Source organism: Pollicipes pollicipes, unplaced genomic scaffold, assembly GCF_011947565.3.
Source record: "Pollicipes pollicipes isolate AB1234 unplaced genomic scaffold, Ppol_2.1 Scaffold_4740;HRSCAF=5597_pilon_pilon_pilon, whole genome shotgun sequence".
NCBI lineage: Eukaryota > Metazoa > Arthropoda > Thecostraca > Pollicipedomorpha > Pollicipedidae > Pollicipes > Pollicipes pollicipes.
Genome location: NW_023596545.1, coordinates 4,906,789 through 4,925,774, shown reverse-complemented (window position 1 = coordinate 4,925,774; position 18,986 = coordinate 4,906,789). Strand labels below are relative to the sequence as shown.

The 18,986-nt window shown below is 44.0% G+C and overlaps 1 protein-coding gene across 1 annotated transcript in view; it reads left to right on the top strand.

Moving 5' to 3' along the window:
• The first annotated feature begins 3,662 nt into the window (after positions 1-3,662).
• LOC119099342 (murinoglobulin-2) overlaps positions 3,663-18,986 on the top strand; it is a 57,428-nt gene continuing 42,104 nt past the window's right edge. The window contains exons 1-10 of the mRNA XM_037222473.1: positions 3,663-3,926; positions 4,637-4,755; positions 6,146-6,271; positions 7,053-7,169; positions 8,269-8,426; positions 11,651-11,748; positions 12,958-13,080; positions 15,180-15,250; positions 15,545-15,640; positions 15,930-16,019. Of these exons, the coding sequence (XP_037078368.1) occupies positions 3,749-3,926; positions 4,637-4,755; positions 6,146-6,271; positions 7,053-7,169; positions 8,269-8,426; positions 11,651-11,748; positions 12,958-13,080; positions 15,180-15,250; positions 15,545-15,640; positions 15,930-16,019 (1,176 nt within the window). The 5' untranslated portion in view covers positions 3,663-3,748. The remainder of the gene's footprint in view (positions 3,927-4,636; positions 4,756-6,145; positions 6,272-7,052; positions 7,170-8,268; positions 8,427-11,650; positions 11,749-12,957; positions 13,081-15,179; positions 15,251-15,544; positions 15,641-15,929; positions 16,020-18,986) is intronic.

Here is an 18,986-nt window from a genome sequence, read left to right as displayed (position 1 = left end):
GATAGCGCTAGGAATGGAATAAAAACGATTAACTGCAATATGTAACAACTTTTGAAAGTACAGGGTGGCCCAGATTAAAGTTAACGCACGTTTTTACCCAACAGTGGCAAGTGTATTTGTCGCAAAAAATCATGGCTGTGGTGGATGTACAGCACGATCGACGACAGCAGTCGTCATCAACTATTCTTAGTTAAGTTGACTTATGTGTTTGCTATGAACTTTACCCTTTTGTGAGGTTGTCACGAAAGGGCAGCTCTCAAAACTTGAAATATTCTCTGAAATATTTGAATCTATGACACATCAAAAAGCTTTTTAGTTCATTTTAGCACGGAGGAAGCAAGCACAAATTCAAGAGGCCAAAATACGGGGGGAAAACAGGTTTTGGGGTCAACGTTTTTGGCTGAGCCCCCATCCCCACCGATTTTAGAAAGTGACAACTCTCGTCTATCGTGCTTGTCACTGTCTACTAGTAAGGATTGATATGTTGGGCTGGTAGTGTGCTCAAGTAAAAATTGAATTACATTAGACGACAAGTGACAAAAGAAATGCATTAAAAGCACCCCCGTATGTACGAAAGCTAGAACTTGTTTGTGTAACAACATTTCAAAGATATGTCGCCACATTAAATTTCCATCAGGTGAAGCATTCGGCGGTGAGAGTCACCTTCCGACACATATAAATTTAAACGGCTGGCACAAATCTGAACAGTATGTAAAGGAACCTAAGCAGCGGTGTTCTCACTGGTATCAGCTATGCCACGCCAGGGAACGTATTCGATTTCCTTCACACTTCACGTGAAATGGAATGAAATGTGACCGACAAGATCCCAGTAACAGGCATTTCTTGCGGCGTTTACGCATAAAACTGGGATGAACACGTCGGGTTCAACAAAAATGACGAACCGAACTACAAAGCTAGAAACACGAAAGCAGCACAGGCTGATTTGAAATCTGTTCTTCTCGTGGATTCCAAAGAGCATATTTGGTATAACCCATGGCTTTTGTACAATCCCCTGAAAAGTAACATAGCGGACAAGATACCTTTGGCGGTTGGTGTATCCGGGCAGCCGGCCAGCGGTCGCTATTATCCGCTTCGGCAATCGGTGTGTCCGGGTGGCCGGCCAGCACTTGCTATCATCCGCTTTGGCAGTCAGTGTGTCCGGACGGCCGGCCAGCACTTGCTATCATCCGCTTTGGCAGTCGGTGTGTCGGGCGGCCGGCCAGCACTTGCTATCATCCGCTTTGACGCACCATGCATTTTCATCAAAGTAGCTGCCAACAGAAAATGCAGAAGAAAAAAGACACCAAATACGTTTTGCTCATCTAAAAAAGAGAATAATTTCGCTAAAAATATTGTCTATCATCTTGTATCACAATCCCAGGTGATACAGAGGCCATACCATGTTTAAAGAAACACGCAATGTAGAAGCTAAAACTGATTCGATGGACAGTACTTGTTAGCACCAATCACAGCAACAGAATGCTAGTTTAAGCGTGCAAAACTATCTTTTAAAACTGCTAAGTACTTGTAGTTTCGCCGATACGGTGAACATATTTCAAGTCATCGCTGTTTATGGGAAAACTGGACACTCGCATGAGCGGCTGTTTTATACATTTGTATGGGGTCTCGAACTGAAAAAGCCGTCTTGAAGATCATTCGGTGCAGTTCACAGCCCTACCCTTTGTAACACCTAAACCCATTTAGTTTCTGAGCTATACGCCCGTGAAGGTGTGCAAACTATTTCGTGCAGACCACTTATAGGTCACTCAAGCATCCATGGCCCTATAATGACGTTAATCAAATTCTGCTATTTCATTAGCCATGCGGTGATCAAGGCCAAAAGATATAACTGTCGAGCCGCTTATATCCGACGTTCGTGGGCACGTTTTCCAGATATAACGGCCGTCTTTTAGCCCTCAATCAATATTGTGTAAGGTGTTATGACGTGCTCAAACAATTATGCATGGAAGAGCATATTCGCTGAACAGAGGAACTGTGTTGTATTGAGCAGCCTCTTCCATTTAAAAAGTATACCAAAAGTTATAAGCGGCCTTACTTCAATAAATCTGATACTTGCGCCAATGTAGCATCATTCTTCACATGTGGCACATGCCCTTTAACATATTTAAATGTCCAAATAAGCACGATCCGAATCCCACTTCGAGGCAACTCTGGCCCAAAGCGCTCTAAGCCGTTGCATACTAGAACATTGCGGTACGGCACTAGGACGCCAGAACAAAATATCGGGATGCAGTTAATATTGAATGAAGAGTACCGAAAGTAGCACATGGCAAACTCGGCTCTTGTCAACCTACTAGTGACGCCATGCCATCTGTTTGACGTAGCACGAGCGAAGTGATAGCAGATGTGGCGATCGAGGTGATAACAGACGCAACGAGCGAGGTGATAACAGACGTGAGGGTTGCCACCATGTGGATGGTCTCTTGACGTACGCGAATGGGTTGATAGTCACTGTTCATCGCTCCGTTGCTCCGTTAGTGACAAAATTACATTTTTAGCAATAGAGTGACGCATTTTTTACTGTCAATCCGGTGCAGTACGAGAGCTATCGGCCAATTTCAATTGTTTGGTGATATCTTACTTCATTTTGTTCCTCCGTATCTATTGCTTTTGAGGCGCAAATGAAGAGGAAGGATAACGCCAACGAAGAGAAAACACGCTACGTTTTTCAAATGTTTCGTGCGTTCAACTTCCGGAAGTAATTAGTGCTGGACAAGGTGACACACACTTCGTTTAGTACGATTGTATGCCTTCCCTTCTTAATCGCTAGTTGACTGCGATCGCTGCGACTGGTGGCCAAGGCCTGAACCTGCCTCCGGTCTGGTTTTCCAGGTTCTGTTTCGTGAATTTCACAATTGTACATTCCCACATGAATAGGATATGAAAGTGGAGGGGAAAGGACATCGCAACGCTGCTGAAATACGCATCAAATCGATCGAGCATCCTGCACTCAGACTGTCTTGAAAGCATTGCAGCACATATGCTACGGTACCGCGTATGGTGTGTTGAAAATGTTATGATTGTTCATCCAGTGGTTGCCAAGTAATAAGTCCGACGACAGCGTAACTGGCTGGGGAGACCGCTGGCTTTAACATATCTGGATAGCTGACGGTAAGACTCATTGAGCTAGTAGACTCACCCATCACTGCAAATATGGTCGAGTACACCGACCAGTGCTGAAAAACCTAATTTTGGCCTGCTTCTTCCTTGACCAGACATAATTATTAATCATATCCAAATGACGTTAATTTGCGACGAACATAAACAGAAGAAATACAAGTCAGACCAAAAGGAACACGGTTTTTTTCGGGCAGGAATGTGTTATCGTCTGACTGACCATGAGACCGCCAGTCACCTGATGAGGCATTGCTATCCGAAATAGCGCGGCATTCCTTTGGTATATTTTCTGTTTCTTATACTGATATGAGTAGCAAGTGAAAAAACGATTAAACACAAACGATAAAAAACAATTAAACACAAAGCCGCTCAGATAAGGTTTAACACCATCCTTGCCATTGCACCGTGCAATTGATTCGAAAATCTGGTCACATGAATAATCTGAACCTGTCAGATTGGAATCTGAACATATCTGAATAATATGACAGGCTTTACCTGGCACTGACTCGGCCTATACTGCTGTCCGTTGTTGGACAGAGGGTTCCTGTTGGTGGCGCCGAAGGTGTGGCGGGCCGGCAGTGATGAGCGCGTCTGCATCGCCCTGCTGAACATGGCCGGCGGTCACTCGCCGGCGCGCCGCTACACCCTGGAGGAGGCGCGGCGGCTGCTGTGGGCCGGCCGAGGCCGCAGCAGCGCCGTGCCCGTTACCATCGAGTTCGCCAACTCGGAGCGCGGCCGCAAACACAGCTTCAGGGTGCACAGAGACCTGACCAGGTCCTGGTCGACAGGTAAAGCGTGAACGGGAACGAGGAGCGTGTTCAGCGCGTGCGCGCGCGAGGCGATTTGGAATGATAGGTCGAGGTTTTGCGGTGAGTTAGAAACCGGACGTGCAAGGTACAATGGCTGTCCAAAGTTCCGTAAGCAAATTGCATTATTACTGCTGAAAGCGATTTTTGGAAGTTCTTTACACCTTTAGAAAGCTATAACTCAGTGCTGACATATTTGGCAAATAGCCTTTTGTATTTCTTTAATTTTGCATCACCCTACCAGCCCCTCGAGAACCGAGGGGCTCAGGGAAATCGGGAAAAATGGTAATGTTGCAAGATCAAACTTGTTTTTCCCCATTGAAGTCAATTGAAGTCGATAGCATGCCGTGCCATGTCATGTCTAGATTTGTGAAATTATGCTGTTATTGCATTTATTGCTGAGAAAATTGTTTTGCTTTGAGCCATTTATGGACATCAAGCAAGCACACATTGGCATTTGCATAGTGCTCACACTTAAACTATTGAATATGTCTTGGGTGTTATTTCAACCTTGTAAAATTATCAAAACGCGATGCAGTCACTTGCTAAGGCTGTAAAAGAGTCGTGTATGCCATCTTATGACATGAGGCGACTTCTGGATACGATTGAGAAATGCGTGTGAGGTTTGGCCTCTTTCCGGTCTCCTCAAATCGTGCCCCATGTCGCCGCAAGTGTATTCTGCGCTTTCACAGCCGACTTCGAATGTTTCGTCGTATCGGTTCCCGCGAATCTCCAGGCCCAGTACATATTTGTCAGCGTGGGCGTGCAGGGGCGAGCTCGCTCCGGTACACAAGTCAGCAAATCGGCCAAGGTTTGTCAGCCAACGCCACACGGGTCAGCGAATAAGCCCGGATTTGTCAGCCTATGCCACACGGCCCAGCGAATTAGCCAAGGTTTGGCACTCCATGCAACACGGGTCAGCAAATCAGCCAAGGTTTGTCAGTCTTCGTTCCACGGGTCAGTGAACTGGCCGCGGTTTGTCAGTCTACATACTACACGGGTCAGCAACTCAGCCAGGGTTTGTCCGTCTTCGCTGCACGGGTCAGCAAATCGGTCAAGGCTTGTTAGTCTGCGCTACACGTCACTCATGCTTTGCCCGCATAATGCCATCACCACTGGTCGATGTTTTGCCTCACGTGTATCTTGAAAATAGTGGCATATACAGGAGCGCGATATCTTGCTGAGAAATCATCTCGATAAGCAAGCCTGTCTTTTGTTCATGCAGTTCGGTTCGCAAAGTGATCTTGTAGCATATTTCCAAATTTCACACATGTCAAATATACCGCTTACACGGCATGAATAGTTCGCACTATCATAAATAAATTGATCATAAGGTGTCAGTCGTCGCATAACTTAGCAGACACTCTGCAGCTGCCAGTGAAATCCCCACCCCACATAGTTTGCCTTTGGCACCACCGTGCTGTAAGCATAAGCTGGACTCTGCCCGCCAAGCCTTTTGTTCACAACCACAGCTGTCGGTCGCCGCGCCGCGTCCTCCTGGCAGCTCTTTTACACGTGGGCGCGGCTGGCTTTCTCAAATGAAGGAAGTAGTAATTCTTCGAAACTCGAAACGAGGACACGGAGATAGAATCCCCAGCATTGCGTAACCATTTCACCAACATATCTTACAATAACTTGAGAGAGAGAGAGAGAGAGAGAAGAGATAGAGGATAGAAGAGAGATAGAGATAGAGAGCGAGATAGAGAGAGAGCATAGAGAGAGAATAGCGAAAAAGAGAGAGAGAGAAGATCTATCAGATAGTAGATATAGAGAGGAGCGAGATAGAGAGCGCTAGCTCTCGAGAGGCTCGCTTCTTATAAAGACGCGAGAGCTGAGAGCGAACGAGTGCGTTCGACGATAACAGCGGCGAGAGAGAGAGAGGGAGGGAGAGAGGAGAGGAGAGAGAGGTATATGTGTGTGCATACATAATGAATGCATTGTATTATTCAATAACGAGCATATGCTCTTCATTATAGTTGTACCATCTGTCATGATGGCGAGGCCGTGTCACCTGGTCTCCTTTCAGGCTCACAAAATACGACATCGCCTGCAGGCTTAGATCTCGGTCGTGATGGTACGTGTACAGTAGTAAACATGTGATACAGCCTTGCCTATGCCAATGCAGTCAGCCACTCGGTGTATCCAAGTGATCGCACGTCTCGTCACCCAACAGGCTCATAATGTGGTGGATGTGGTTCTAGATCCGCGTGCTTCCGAATGTGCTGGTGACCCTCGTCCAGACGGATAAGGCAAAATACCAGCCGGGAAAGACGGTTCAAATCAGGATCATCTCCCTGCGGCACGACTTCACCCCGCTGGATGAAAAAGTAAGTGCTACAGCACGGGTCCGTATGAAGAAGGAGCACAAACGGGCGGGAGAGTGGAAACTGGCGTAGCAGAAAATGAAAGGAGAGACATAGACAGACAGGCAGAATGGAATGGAGAGGGAAGAGGGCCGAGAGAAGGAGAAAAAGAAAAAGGAAAGTAAAAGAGGACAAGTGAAATAGAAAACGAGTGAGAGAGAGAGAGAGAGAGAGAGAGAGAGAGAGAGAGAGAGAGAGAGAGAGAGAGAGAGAGAGAGAGAGAGAGAGAGAGAGAGGAGAGAGAGAGAGAGAGAGAGAGAGAGAGAGAGAGAGAGAGAGAGAGAGGGAGAGAGAGAGAGGGAGAGAGAAAGCCTACAGGCTGACAATGAATATATGGATTGAAATGTTGTATAACGTACATTTTTAGCCGTATACCAATGGCTTGGTATAAAATGCAATATATTCTTACTTTAGCATCATATGAAGTAGAATGGTTCATGGATGAATGCCATACAATATTTTCCTTAGTTGTTAAGCTCAGGCATTCACAATTCATACTCAGTTTAAATCGCATTTGGAGGGGCAGACCACGTTTTAGCGTGCTGGTCCTGGGCACGCAGAGAGTATGGGTTTGCCACGCTTAGTATTATGTATGGTCAGTGCTAACAGTGTTCCCATATCGCTATCTTGCATTACGTGAGTTCACGTATGAAATGCACGTAAGACATAGCAACTGTCAACATGATGTGGCTGTGCTACCTTTCCCACATCGTTTTGGGTCTGTGAAGTTGCCTGCTGCCCGCAGATTAAGGAGGTCTGGGTCACCACGCCCGACGGTACCCGCCTGGCCCAATGGCTGGATGTGGAAATAGTCACTGGGATGGTGCAGAGAGAGATCCACCTGAGCGAGGAGCCACCGCTGGTAGGTGCACAGCGTCGATTCAGAGAGTTTTGGCAACTGAGGAGTGCTCGTACGCTGGGGTCGTTGTAAACTTTTTGAGAGCACACATTTTAGTTGATAATAATTACGGTAGGCAGCCATGAACTTTGTACATAGAGGTCGTCATTGGTGCGCTTTGCATTGCTTAGTGGAGGGAGATGTGATAGTTGTACACTTGCTGTGTTGTGTAGAAAAAGTGAGGTGGCTGTGCGTAAGAGCAGAGGTAGTCACAGATGTACAGGGGACAATAACAGTTTCATACTGCCAGCATTCCAATCTAAATGCACATAGCGGTGCCTGGTAGGCACGTGCGCTAACCCGGAAAGGCACATGACATCAGTTGTTCGGCACTCAATTCGTGTGGTCTGTGGAGCCATTAAGTCTGAAAGGTGGAGTGCCACTGGCATGCGTATCGGTTAAAGTTCTGATGTGTTTGCGCGCTCTCTGCTAATTACGTTGGTCATTTCGGAAATTGTCTTCGTTGCCTGCATAATCATAATGCAACGCCTGCTAAAACGTGATCAGTGTTCTCTCGTGCAGTTTTATAAATATGCAATCGCTAGGTAACTTGACTGCAGTGGACTGGCAATAGGCTGTTTCGGTACATTATTCTAAAAACGTCTCTGCCTGCCGTTCTCTACCAGAACAGCACAGTTAGTTCATAGCATGCCTTGTACCCATATACCCATACATAACCATGTACCCATTTGCACCAAATGCACATAGCTTCCACGACCTGTTTCTGCTCATCGGAACCACTCAACCGATTTAGTTTGTCTATCACCTAATTCTCAACCATCGTTGGCCTCCAACGAATCGTCCACACGTCCTACAAGCCCATGGGCATAACCACCACTGAGGTCGCTGGGATCTGGCCCTCGGTAACCTTCATGAAGGCGAGGATAGCTTTGTGAAGTGTTCACATACGAATGTATCAGAACTGGTCGGACGGCAAAATCGTTGGTGTGGACCAATCAACATGCAGTGCGTGATTACTCTCATGTATACGTTCGTATCCGGATGGCACGTTGACTTTCTAGGCGTGTGGTGCTGAGGCCGCGCCATTGTCGCCCCTTCGTAGGGCCAGTGGTCGATCCACGTGAAGCGGCAGAAGGGTCCTACCACAGTGCAGCACTTCGATGTGGAGGAGTTCGTGCCGCCTCGGTTTGAGCTGTCCGTGTCGTCCCCGGGCACAGTCTTCAGGGACTCCAGCGTCATGACCATCAAAGTCTGTGCCAAGTGAGATAGCCGCAGCTGAAAATTGCTGAATGCTTTTTGGTCAATGGTGCTTTTAAAGGTCTTGTTCGGGGTACCGTGATTCCTTTAAGAGGCGTCCAGCTTATCCCAATCGTTGGTAAATGCAACAAGGTGTTGATTGCATTCTCTAATTGCAAAGTGCTTGAAGGCTCATGACTCAGATTCGTATTAGTGGGTACAGGCAAACAAGGATCCTGATGGAAAGGAAACGCAGCTTGAACACTTCCTCGGAGCAAAGAAAGCACCACCAATGCGTGCCGACGCTCAAAACGTGCGTTGCAAACATGATAATCTAGTTCGCGCTCATTGCTGTCGGTAATGCCTGTTATCAGTATTTATCTGATGTTGGTGTTCATCTTCGGAAAAAATCGGATAATGAGATGTAATCTCGCGTTGATGTAAAAAGCAACAACTTACGCAAAGAGCAGCTGAGATAAAGTACACGCAGAGCACTTCTGAAAAGCGTGTCATTCGTCCTAAACATTTGCGGAGATGCTTGGTGTGATTTTCAGTCTTCACGCTGAGTTTACACTGGATGCAGTTCAACTAGACAATTTCAGAGAGAATTTAATGCAAGGGTGCAACAACGTGTGGTTAAAATTGTCTTACGGCTCATTAACAAAGGCAAATGTAGGTTTCCTACCCCTGACTTGTTGTTTACGCTCCAAACTATTCTGACTGTTTTTCTCGTCAATGCTACTGTCTGCATTAGTTGGGGGAAAAGCTGGATGACGCGATGCGTATTTAAAGGGACTGTTTTGCTTTCCTTTAGTGTTTTCAAATGAGTCATTTCTAAGAGTATTCCCTGCAGGTAACAGAAATGCCTTTTTAATACGTGAAGCCCCGTTGTTTCTCGATGCATACGAACATACCAACCTGTTTAGTGCGACCTGTTTGCGCCTGTCTTTTCTCAAGCCACTCATTACTCAGACAAGCATGATGCCATAGAAACGTCATGCAACTACCCCATCACATTGGGGTGTCTTATTGCGTATATTATGCTAATGGTCAAGACGAATAAGGCCACTGAATTATTCGCGTTCGCAGTGATTCAACACCAAGTGTTTTAAATGGAGTGTTTCACAGCTATATGGTGGTTTGAACTGAAATAGCGGTCTTGCAAACCTTTCGGTGCTGTTCATAACCCTGCCGTTCTTAAGACCTAAGACCCTCTAGTTTCCGAGCTATACGTCCGCGAAAATCGGGAAAGGTATATTAAGGAGAGCATTTCAATGACGTAATAACGTTATTCAAATCCTGCCATTCCTTAATCCATGCGGCTATCAAGGCCAAGAAAAACACAACCGTCGAGGCGTTCATATCTGGCGTTTGTGAGCGCAGTTTCCAGATATAACGGCCGTCAGTTGGATTTTCTTCGATGTTGTGCAATGTACGATGGCGTAATCTAGTCAGGGCGCATTGAGAAGCACATTTACTAAACAGAGAATTGTGCTGTCTAGAACAGTCTTTTCAATTTAAAAAACGTACCAATAGTTATGAGTGAACCTGTTCCGTCGCTTCAATACCTTCAAATGTGAAGCATTCCCTTTAACAAAGGAGATATGTGGCTGTCAGTCGAATCAGCTGTTGATTACATGTTTCAGTCAAGAATCACGTTTGGTGATGAATGATACACGTTCTTTGGCTAATTCTAGTTACGACGCACACACACCTGAGAATCAAACAGCGGAATAGAATGCAATAACCACAGCATAACACAATAATATAAATTAAAGAACATAATAGCGCCATGATCAAAATTGTACGTCTAAGTAAGAAGCATGCAGTCATGGAAAATATATACGAGCACCACGAGAAATGGTCAAACTAGTGACATAGACTTAAATCAATAGAACGCAAACGCCACCTTGCGGCATGTACCAGTACCACAAGTGTGTCATACCATCCACTACAGTCATAACTATGACAAGGCCAGTCTGGCGACGACTCTATTTCATGACAATGTTACATGCCCTAATCAAATGACAACGTATTAAGAAGGATATTCACGTAATAGTAAACTTGCATTATTTAGAGTAGGTTTTTGCACCGAAATGCATACCAGTCGTTACAAATGAGCCTTCTGCCATGTCTGATGCTTACTTCGATATCTGGAAAAGGGAAACAAAAGCTTGATAACACTGCTGGTTGAAATAAATGTTGTGAATAAGTACTCAGAACCTTACCAACAAATCATTCCACATCCACAGCTTTCATTGTATATCACCAAGTTCGTATTGGCAGTTGAAGACATCGGGGAAAGTCACATACAATGTGGAAAGACAAGAAAGAAAATAGAAAGCGGACATAATGGTTGCCCTCTTCCCCGTGGTTTCGTCGTTCAGATGTACTCCTCTCACACTCTTAATGCGTCCAGTTATACTTAAGTCTCGTCTGATAATAACTCATGTGTGCTGATCAGATGACACTTAGATGAAAGGTATGCATGTAGTATGTTACCACTAGCCGTGGCCTGTGTATAGTAGCCATGTCAACACCACCTTTCTCGATCTCTGTCAGGGCATCACGGTCTTCTGCAGTAAGTCTTTGGAAGTCACCGACCCTCGTGCATCAAAAATGCCATCACGCTTTCCGTCCATTTTAGGCTACCACCATCTTTCACTGTTTAAGGACTTCGCCTACTGCCACCAACAGGTTGAAAATTTAACCACCCACTCGGAATTGTTTCAGAATATCTGATGCTACTCGGCCCTGAACCCTGGCTAAGGTCACCACCAGCTGCCGCCTGTCATTGCTATCTCCTGCTTATTTCAGAGTGTCAACGACTGCTGTCGTCCGTGTTATGGTGCTATTTGCGCACATCATCTGCTTCAGAATGTCACCGCATCCCAACCTCACTTGCAGTGTTTTATCATCTTCTGAGAGCTGTCTCATGATCGCATCATTTCACTTCTCGTGTCATCTGCTTGGAAAAGGTATAACCTCCTTGTGTCATCTATCTGAAGATGGCATCACCTCCTCGGGTCATTGTTTTGAAAATGTCACCGCCTCTACCACCTGCTTCGGGCTGTCAGCTCATCCTGCTTGCTTGAAATTGCCGAGCCTGGCCGACGTCTGTTTCAGATTCTCGACACATCCCACCGTTCGTTTCAGGCCGACATTGATTTCTCATGTTTGCTTTAGACTATCATGTCCTCTGTCGACTGTTCCGCAGTTTCATCCTCTCATGCCGTCACTTTGCTTAGGTACACGTTTGGCAAGCCTCTCGTTTCGGCTGGTGTTCTGCTAACGGTCCGCCTCAGCCAACCAAAAGCTTCATTTGGGACGCCAACCATAAGCCCAAGTAAGCAGTGATATGAAAATGGCTTGAAGTCACTGACTGTCGGTCGACAGCCAGCAATAGGAAGCTTTCTGCGATTTGGATTAGAGGTTTTTTTGGCCATTTGTAAGAATTTTAGGACTATTAGTAAGGTTGTCAAAATGTTGACCATGTTATGTCGACTATCGCCAAATTTTCACCGAAATATGTTTTATATGATCTATATGATCTGATCGAAATATGTTTTACATGAAACTGAAATGAGAGGAAAGCTAAATCAGCTTGGAGATGGTGGCCACTACCATCTTGAATGCTAACTAATTCTCTTATTTCGATCTGCATGACATAGATGGTCGTGTGTCCATACATAAACCTTTCAAATCAGAGTTGAAATGTTAAACTCAGAGAAGACCTATGCCAGGTATACATATATATATATATATATATATATATATATATATATATATATATATATACATGGCGTTCGGGAGCAGGACTTCCAAAACATGACGGCGTTTAAATGGCTCTCATTGAATGTTGTGCGGGGTGCCTTTGATGTCATCAAACAATGACGTATTGAGCAGCATACTTCCTAAACAGAGGAATTATGTTGTTCAGAGCAGTCTTTTACACTTAAGAACATGACAATAGTTAAAAGTAAGCTTAGTTCATCAAATCTGATGCTTGCTTTCATATCTTCAAATGTGCAACATTGCTTTTACCGGGTGTCATAGGTGATTTGTGAACGATAAAGTTTGAGATTAGTGTCTGTGTGATCTTGAAGATAAGCATGGCTCGAAATATCGAGTACCGTCAATAGCATTGTTATTTAGCATTACAGCATGTTTCAACCAGTACCCCCTGGTATATTGAAGGTTGTTTACCCAACGTAAGAACTATCAACTTATAATCCAGATACTGGTGCTTCCGCCTGCCCTCCCCTCTGATATTTCCACATCACTAGTCCGTGTTTTCCTGGAAGCAAGTAATTGGTTTGTGCTATCGTCTAAAACGACATAAAATCCAAAAACAGAAACACGGAGGTTTACAGGGTGTCAACAACTTTGAACGTAATTCTGATAAACCATCGTTGCTAAGTACGCGATCCAATTTTCACTCAGCGAATGTAGTAGAATGGGAACAACTCGCCTGATGCCCAATTTCTGAGCTTTGTTAAATACTTGAAATCACAGGGTATATGCAAACAGTGCAAAACAACTTTTTCTTTTTTAGATGATGGGACAAGTTTCACCAAGGATGCCGCTGTAGGGACTGTGAGGACACCAGTGTCAAGAAGAATCACCAGAACCTTTGGAACAGCAATAACTACAAGAACGAGGCTAGATGATCTGCACGGTACGGACGTAAATCCCCGATGGTCCTTTAATATAATCCCAAGTAAGCAGTGCTATGAAAATGGCTTAAAGTCACCGACTGTCGGTCGACAGCCAGCAATAGGAAGCTTTCTGCGATTTGGATTAGAGGTTTTTTGACCATTTGTAAGAATTTTAGGACTATTAGTAAGGTTGTCAAAATGTTGACCATGTTATGTCGATTATTGCGAAATTTTCATCGAAATATGTTTTATATGATAAGGAAAGCTAAATCAGCTTGGAGATGACGGCCACTACCATCTTGAATGCTAACTATTTCTCTTATTTCGAGCTGCCTGACATAGATGGTCGTGTAACCATACATAAACCTTTCAAATCAGAGTTGAAATGTTAAACTCAGAGAAGACCTATGCCAGGCATATATATATATATATATATATATATATATATATATATATATATATATATGTCTGGCGTTCGCGAGCAGGACTTCCAAAGCATGACGGCGTTTAAATGGCTCTCATTGAATGTTGTGCGGGGTGCCTTTGATGTCATCAAACAATGACGTATTGAGCAGCATACTTCCTAAACAGAGGAATTATGTTGTCCAGAGCAGTCTTTTACACTTAAGAACATGACAATAGTCAAAAGTAAGCTTAGTTCATCAAATCTGATTCTTGCTTTCATATCTTCAAATGTGCAACATTGCTTTTACCGGGTGTCATAGGTGATTTGTGAACGATAAAGTTTGAGATTAGTGTCTGGGTGATCTTGAGGATAAGCATGGCTCGAAATATCGAGTACCGTCAATAGCATTGTTATTTAGCATTACAGCATGTTTCAACCAGTACCCCCTGGTATACTGAAGGTTGTTTACCCAACGTAAGAACTATCAACTCATAATCCAGATACTGGTGCTTCCGCCTGCCCTCCCCTCTGATATTTCCACATCACTAGTCCGTGTTTTCCTGGAAGCAAGTAATTGGTTTGTGCTATCGTCTAAAGCAATACAAAATCCAAAAACAGAAACACGGAGGTTTATATGGTGTCAACAACTTAGAACGCATTTTTGATAAACCATCGTTGCTAAGTGCGGGATCCAATTTTCATTCAGCTAATGTAGTAGAATGGGAACAACTCGCCTGATCCCCAATTTCTGAGCTGTGTCAAAAACTTGAAATCACAGGTATATGCAAACAGTGCGAAGCAACTTTTTTGTTTTTAGATGATGGGACGAGGTGGTGGGAAGGTGGTGGGACGGTTGTACTGTTCAAGGGTACCGCTCTACCGACCTCGGGGACACTATCGTCAAGAATAAAAAACAAAATCAATATAACATTACCATGACCTACAAGAACGAGGCTAGATGATCTGGACCGTACTTACGTAAATCCCCGACGGTCCTCTAACATAATCCCAAGTAAGCAGTGCTATGAAAATGGCTTAAAGTCACTGACTGTTGGTCGACGGCCAGCAATAGGAAGCTTTTTGCGATTTGGATGAGAGGTTTTTTGGCCATTTGTAACAATTTTAGGACTATTAGTAAGGTTGTCAAAATGTTGACGATGTTTTGTTGACTATCACGAAATTTTCACCGAAATATGTTTTATATGATAAGGAAAACCAAATCAGCTTAATTTTGTTCGTGCAGCCTTGAGCACTTCTCAGATTTCGAGATGGTGGCCACTACCATCTTGAATGCTAATTCTTCTATCTTGATCTTCCTGACATAGATGGTCGTGTGTCCATATTTGAACCTTTCAAATCAGAGTTGAAATGTTAAACTCAGAGAAGACCTATGCCCTGCAGTGTCGTGGCACCTAAGGAGACCTGTAGCGCGGTGCTACCAGCCAACACCCATCACATTCCTTTACTACTTTTCATCATCATTACGTGCACCTAGCTCCTCTTCGCTGTTTTCGATGTCCATCTGCTTACTGACGCAACAGCTATCGCATACGATTCCTCTATAACTCTTAGAGTAGTCTGTACGCTGAAGGCCTACGCTGTGAATATTTCAGCTGCAGCGTGCAACACTGCACGCCTTGTTCTCAGCGGAGCGGCCAGAGGGCACTACGGTCAGTATGCAAACAGTGCGAAACAACTTTTCTTGATTTTTAGATGGTCCAACCAGGGTGATGACTGCCGAGAAAGCCCGACGGAATTTGTCGGCAAGATCGTCAAGGATAACGGTGAGCGATAACAAAACACACTATATTTTTCAAACACAACATGAGTAGTTTGTGGTCACCCTTGCACGACTGCTTGCGTTTTGTATCTTAAGGGCAACACATGTTAAAAGCACACAAACCTGCAACATCTTTTACGAAACTACATTAATATCAAAATGAACAAATAGACACAACTGCCCATTTACTACAGACCGAAAATCAACAGAGACAGCAATACAGCGGTCGTACTACTGTACAATCAACCTATGACTGATGTATGCTAACTAGCTCGTCATATTTCTTGCCTGTTCCAAGCGCTCGGCTGCCCCCGGAGGACTTCTCTCTGTACAGAGGAGGTCTACTCGACGCAAACGAGCGATAACTGTCGGACCCAACGAGTACGCGGACAAGGTTGGTGTTTGCCAGATGGACGGACGGCACTGCAGTTCTCAATGGTGGAACGTTCCAGCGCAAACCATCTAAACTGCATCCGAGCTTGCATGGGAACAGGACTGATACGCGTCTATTATCTTGCTTATGGGGAAAGTGTCCATCCCAATACAAAGGAGAGAAAAAGAGAGTATAGCACAGGTAACGCCAATGCCAGTGCAGGCCTGATATGCTCGTCAACGGGTGGAGAAGGGGGAGGGGAGTGGAGATGGTGGTTTATTGCTGTAGTGGTTGCTATTCTTGGTTGCAGACCGGTGATGATGGCTGCGCTACGATCAACGTCGTTCTGTCACAGATTGGGTCAGGATCCGGCGGGCATTTTAACCGGTACGATAAAAAGGTGAGTTCGGCTTTGGTTGCGATTGTAACGTCATAGAAACAACGTAGAAAAATGGCATCCCAGATGGAGAGATAGCAAATGTATTGTTTCAGCATCATACACACACACGCACACACACACACACACACACACACACACACACACACACACACACACACACACACACACACACACACACACACACCACACACACACACACACACACACACACACACACACACACACACACACACACACACACACACACACACACACACACACACACACACATATATATATATATATATATATATATATATATATATATATATATATATATTTATGTATATATACGACAACATGACTATTCTTTCAATATATATATATATATATATATATATATTAAACACTGAAGAATGTAAAAATTATACACATCCTTGAGTTTGATCAATCAAAAGAAAGGTGGCCAGGCCAGATGATGGGCAGTGGTGGTAAAGGCGTGGCAAGGTGACCAGTGGCTACAGGCTCTGCGATGTGTCTGACGCAGCGTCCTAGATTCGCCGACTTTGGGTGTAAAGCACACACACACACACACCTTCCTCCCGATGAGGAGGAATTTTTCACTCCTTTTCCCCCATATTTTGTCAATTTTTAGCTCCTGCCTGACATTGTCTGATCGCACATGCGAAACCCCCATTTCCCTTTTAAGGTTTTCGGATGTCATCCAAAACTGGGCCCACTCGAAACCATCAAGCATAAACGAGGCTCCACAGAACCTTTGACACCGATGGGTATGTCCTGCCTCACCTACATCTGAATCATGTCTATGTATGCACAGAGCAAGGGTGCCAGGTACCTCCAAGCACAAGAACTCCAGCGACTCCAGCCGCTTGCACGCACTAAGTTTAGTTTGTTTACAAAATGCATCACAATCGGCAGCTGTGTGCCAAATGCAAGGTGTTCACGCATCCCTATTTTTTAGTCTCACCACCACACCACGAAAGCAGAGCCTGGTGCAAACACCAGCAAGGCTTGGTAGATAATTTTACTCCACGTATTTCTTTTTTCCCGAAGAAACTTGGCCACTCAATTGCATCACTCCCGAAATGCAGTGGTAAAAAATGCAAGAAATGTCTTCTAAATTAGGTTGATAAAGTTGGCTATCACTATTTGAGCACTCACGTTAACATATTTTAAGTGAAATCAGCTGATTACAAAATTTTGCGGGAAAAGTATAAGCCTTTATATTCATTTAACTACTTTTGTTTTATCTGTGTCATACGAGTGTGATATCACTTTAGTCTTCCTTCCCTCTCGATTGTCTTTAGAGGTACCATCTGTTGCTTAAGATGTCAACCGATTCTTTTGCAAGATGCCCCAACTGCAAACCTTTGCGTATTTCATACATAACTTGGATTAATTCGCCAGCTGATCAAACATTTTTGATATGCGCCCAAGGGTGAACTATTCACAGCGAATGAAGGAGACAATTTGAAGCACGGAACTTATTTTTACCGCCATTTTTGCCCCGTTAAACCCTCGAATAACTGTTTGCTTGGTTCATGGCAGTGCTCAATAATGGCAAATCCAAACCTTTCGAGTGTCTAACTCACCAGGCTACCTGACAAGGCTATTCTAATGCTGTCATACAGAGCTTTGTGACAGACCTGACGCAGCTAATATAGAAGTGTCTGATGGCGAAGTTCTGCCTTCTGAGTATGTTTATCATGCACACCTCGTACTTGTTTCGCATTTTAATCTCGTAGGTTGGTGGACATGATTGATATTTATATTTGGTGGGTGAGTGCGATGACTCTGCCAGCAGACCATGCAAAATGTACTGACTTATTCTGTTGGGGGAGCAGGAAGAAGCCAGTAAGTCTCCTGTGGACCAACTAATTGCTTACCTTACCCGCTTTGAACACATGATTGCTAACCAGAGTTAGACATTTCTTCTTTTAATGCAAAGGGTTTTGTCATAAGACAAATTATGATGCCACAAGGCATGCTGTGGGCTAATTTGTTCCATATTCTTGGTTATTTGCCCCAAATTTCCTGAATTGTTTCCTCAAGACTGCTTCAACCAGATGCTTTTAATAGTTGTCATGGTTTGCTGACTGGCAAGTGACTGTATTGTATATATGCACTATATCTTGAACACAGGGATACCCTAAAGTGCATAGAAATTATAATTTGAGTTGAATATTAATATGTAACAAATAGTCAGAATATCACATTTAAAATTGTGAAGCCAACACCTCAGACTTTGCCATTAAATATGAATAAACAAGCCTAGATAGATGCCTTTGATGTAGCTGAAAAGGCAAGCAGCCATACTGGCATGGTCAGCTAAAAGTTATGTTACTTTTGGAAAAGACAGATTGTTTATACCCATGATTTCCCTTGACATAGGTTAACCATGGCAATCAAAATAAGTTGTTCAAAGTCATTTAAAGTGTTTTGATTTGTGTGTTGTCAACTTTGTCTGATGTCAACAAGTATACACAAATAAACTGAATAAAAATGCAAGTTGAAACCAACCAAAAATTAGCCTTATCGTGTTTTTATCACAAGTGCTGCTGTCAACAGATAGGTGGGTTGAGATGATGTTCAACATATCGGCTTCTCTAAGTTAGGTTAAGTTGGTTTAGTGCATGGCAAGTGGCAATAGGAATTGTGCAAGAATCAGTAACTCACAACTGCTGCTGTGATACAAACAGGTTAGACAGGATGAGATGAAGTAAGGCCTCTTCAGGTAAGGCATAGCTATGCTGCTTTCATGGAAATAAGCGTTGGTATTTTGTAAGAAACAGTGACAAAAGGTTTGTTTTCCCTGACCCTATCTTAACAGAAGCCAGAGATATGTCTATTTTGTTTGACTTGGTGATGAGCTGTTGTGAAAGAGTCCAAGTTTTTTGTTTGTTTGAGTGTTTTACGCTTGTTGAATTTTGAATTATTTGTGTTAATAATCGTTTATGCTAATTGCAC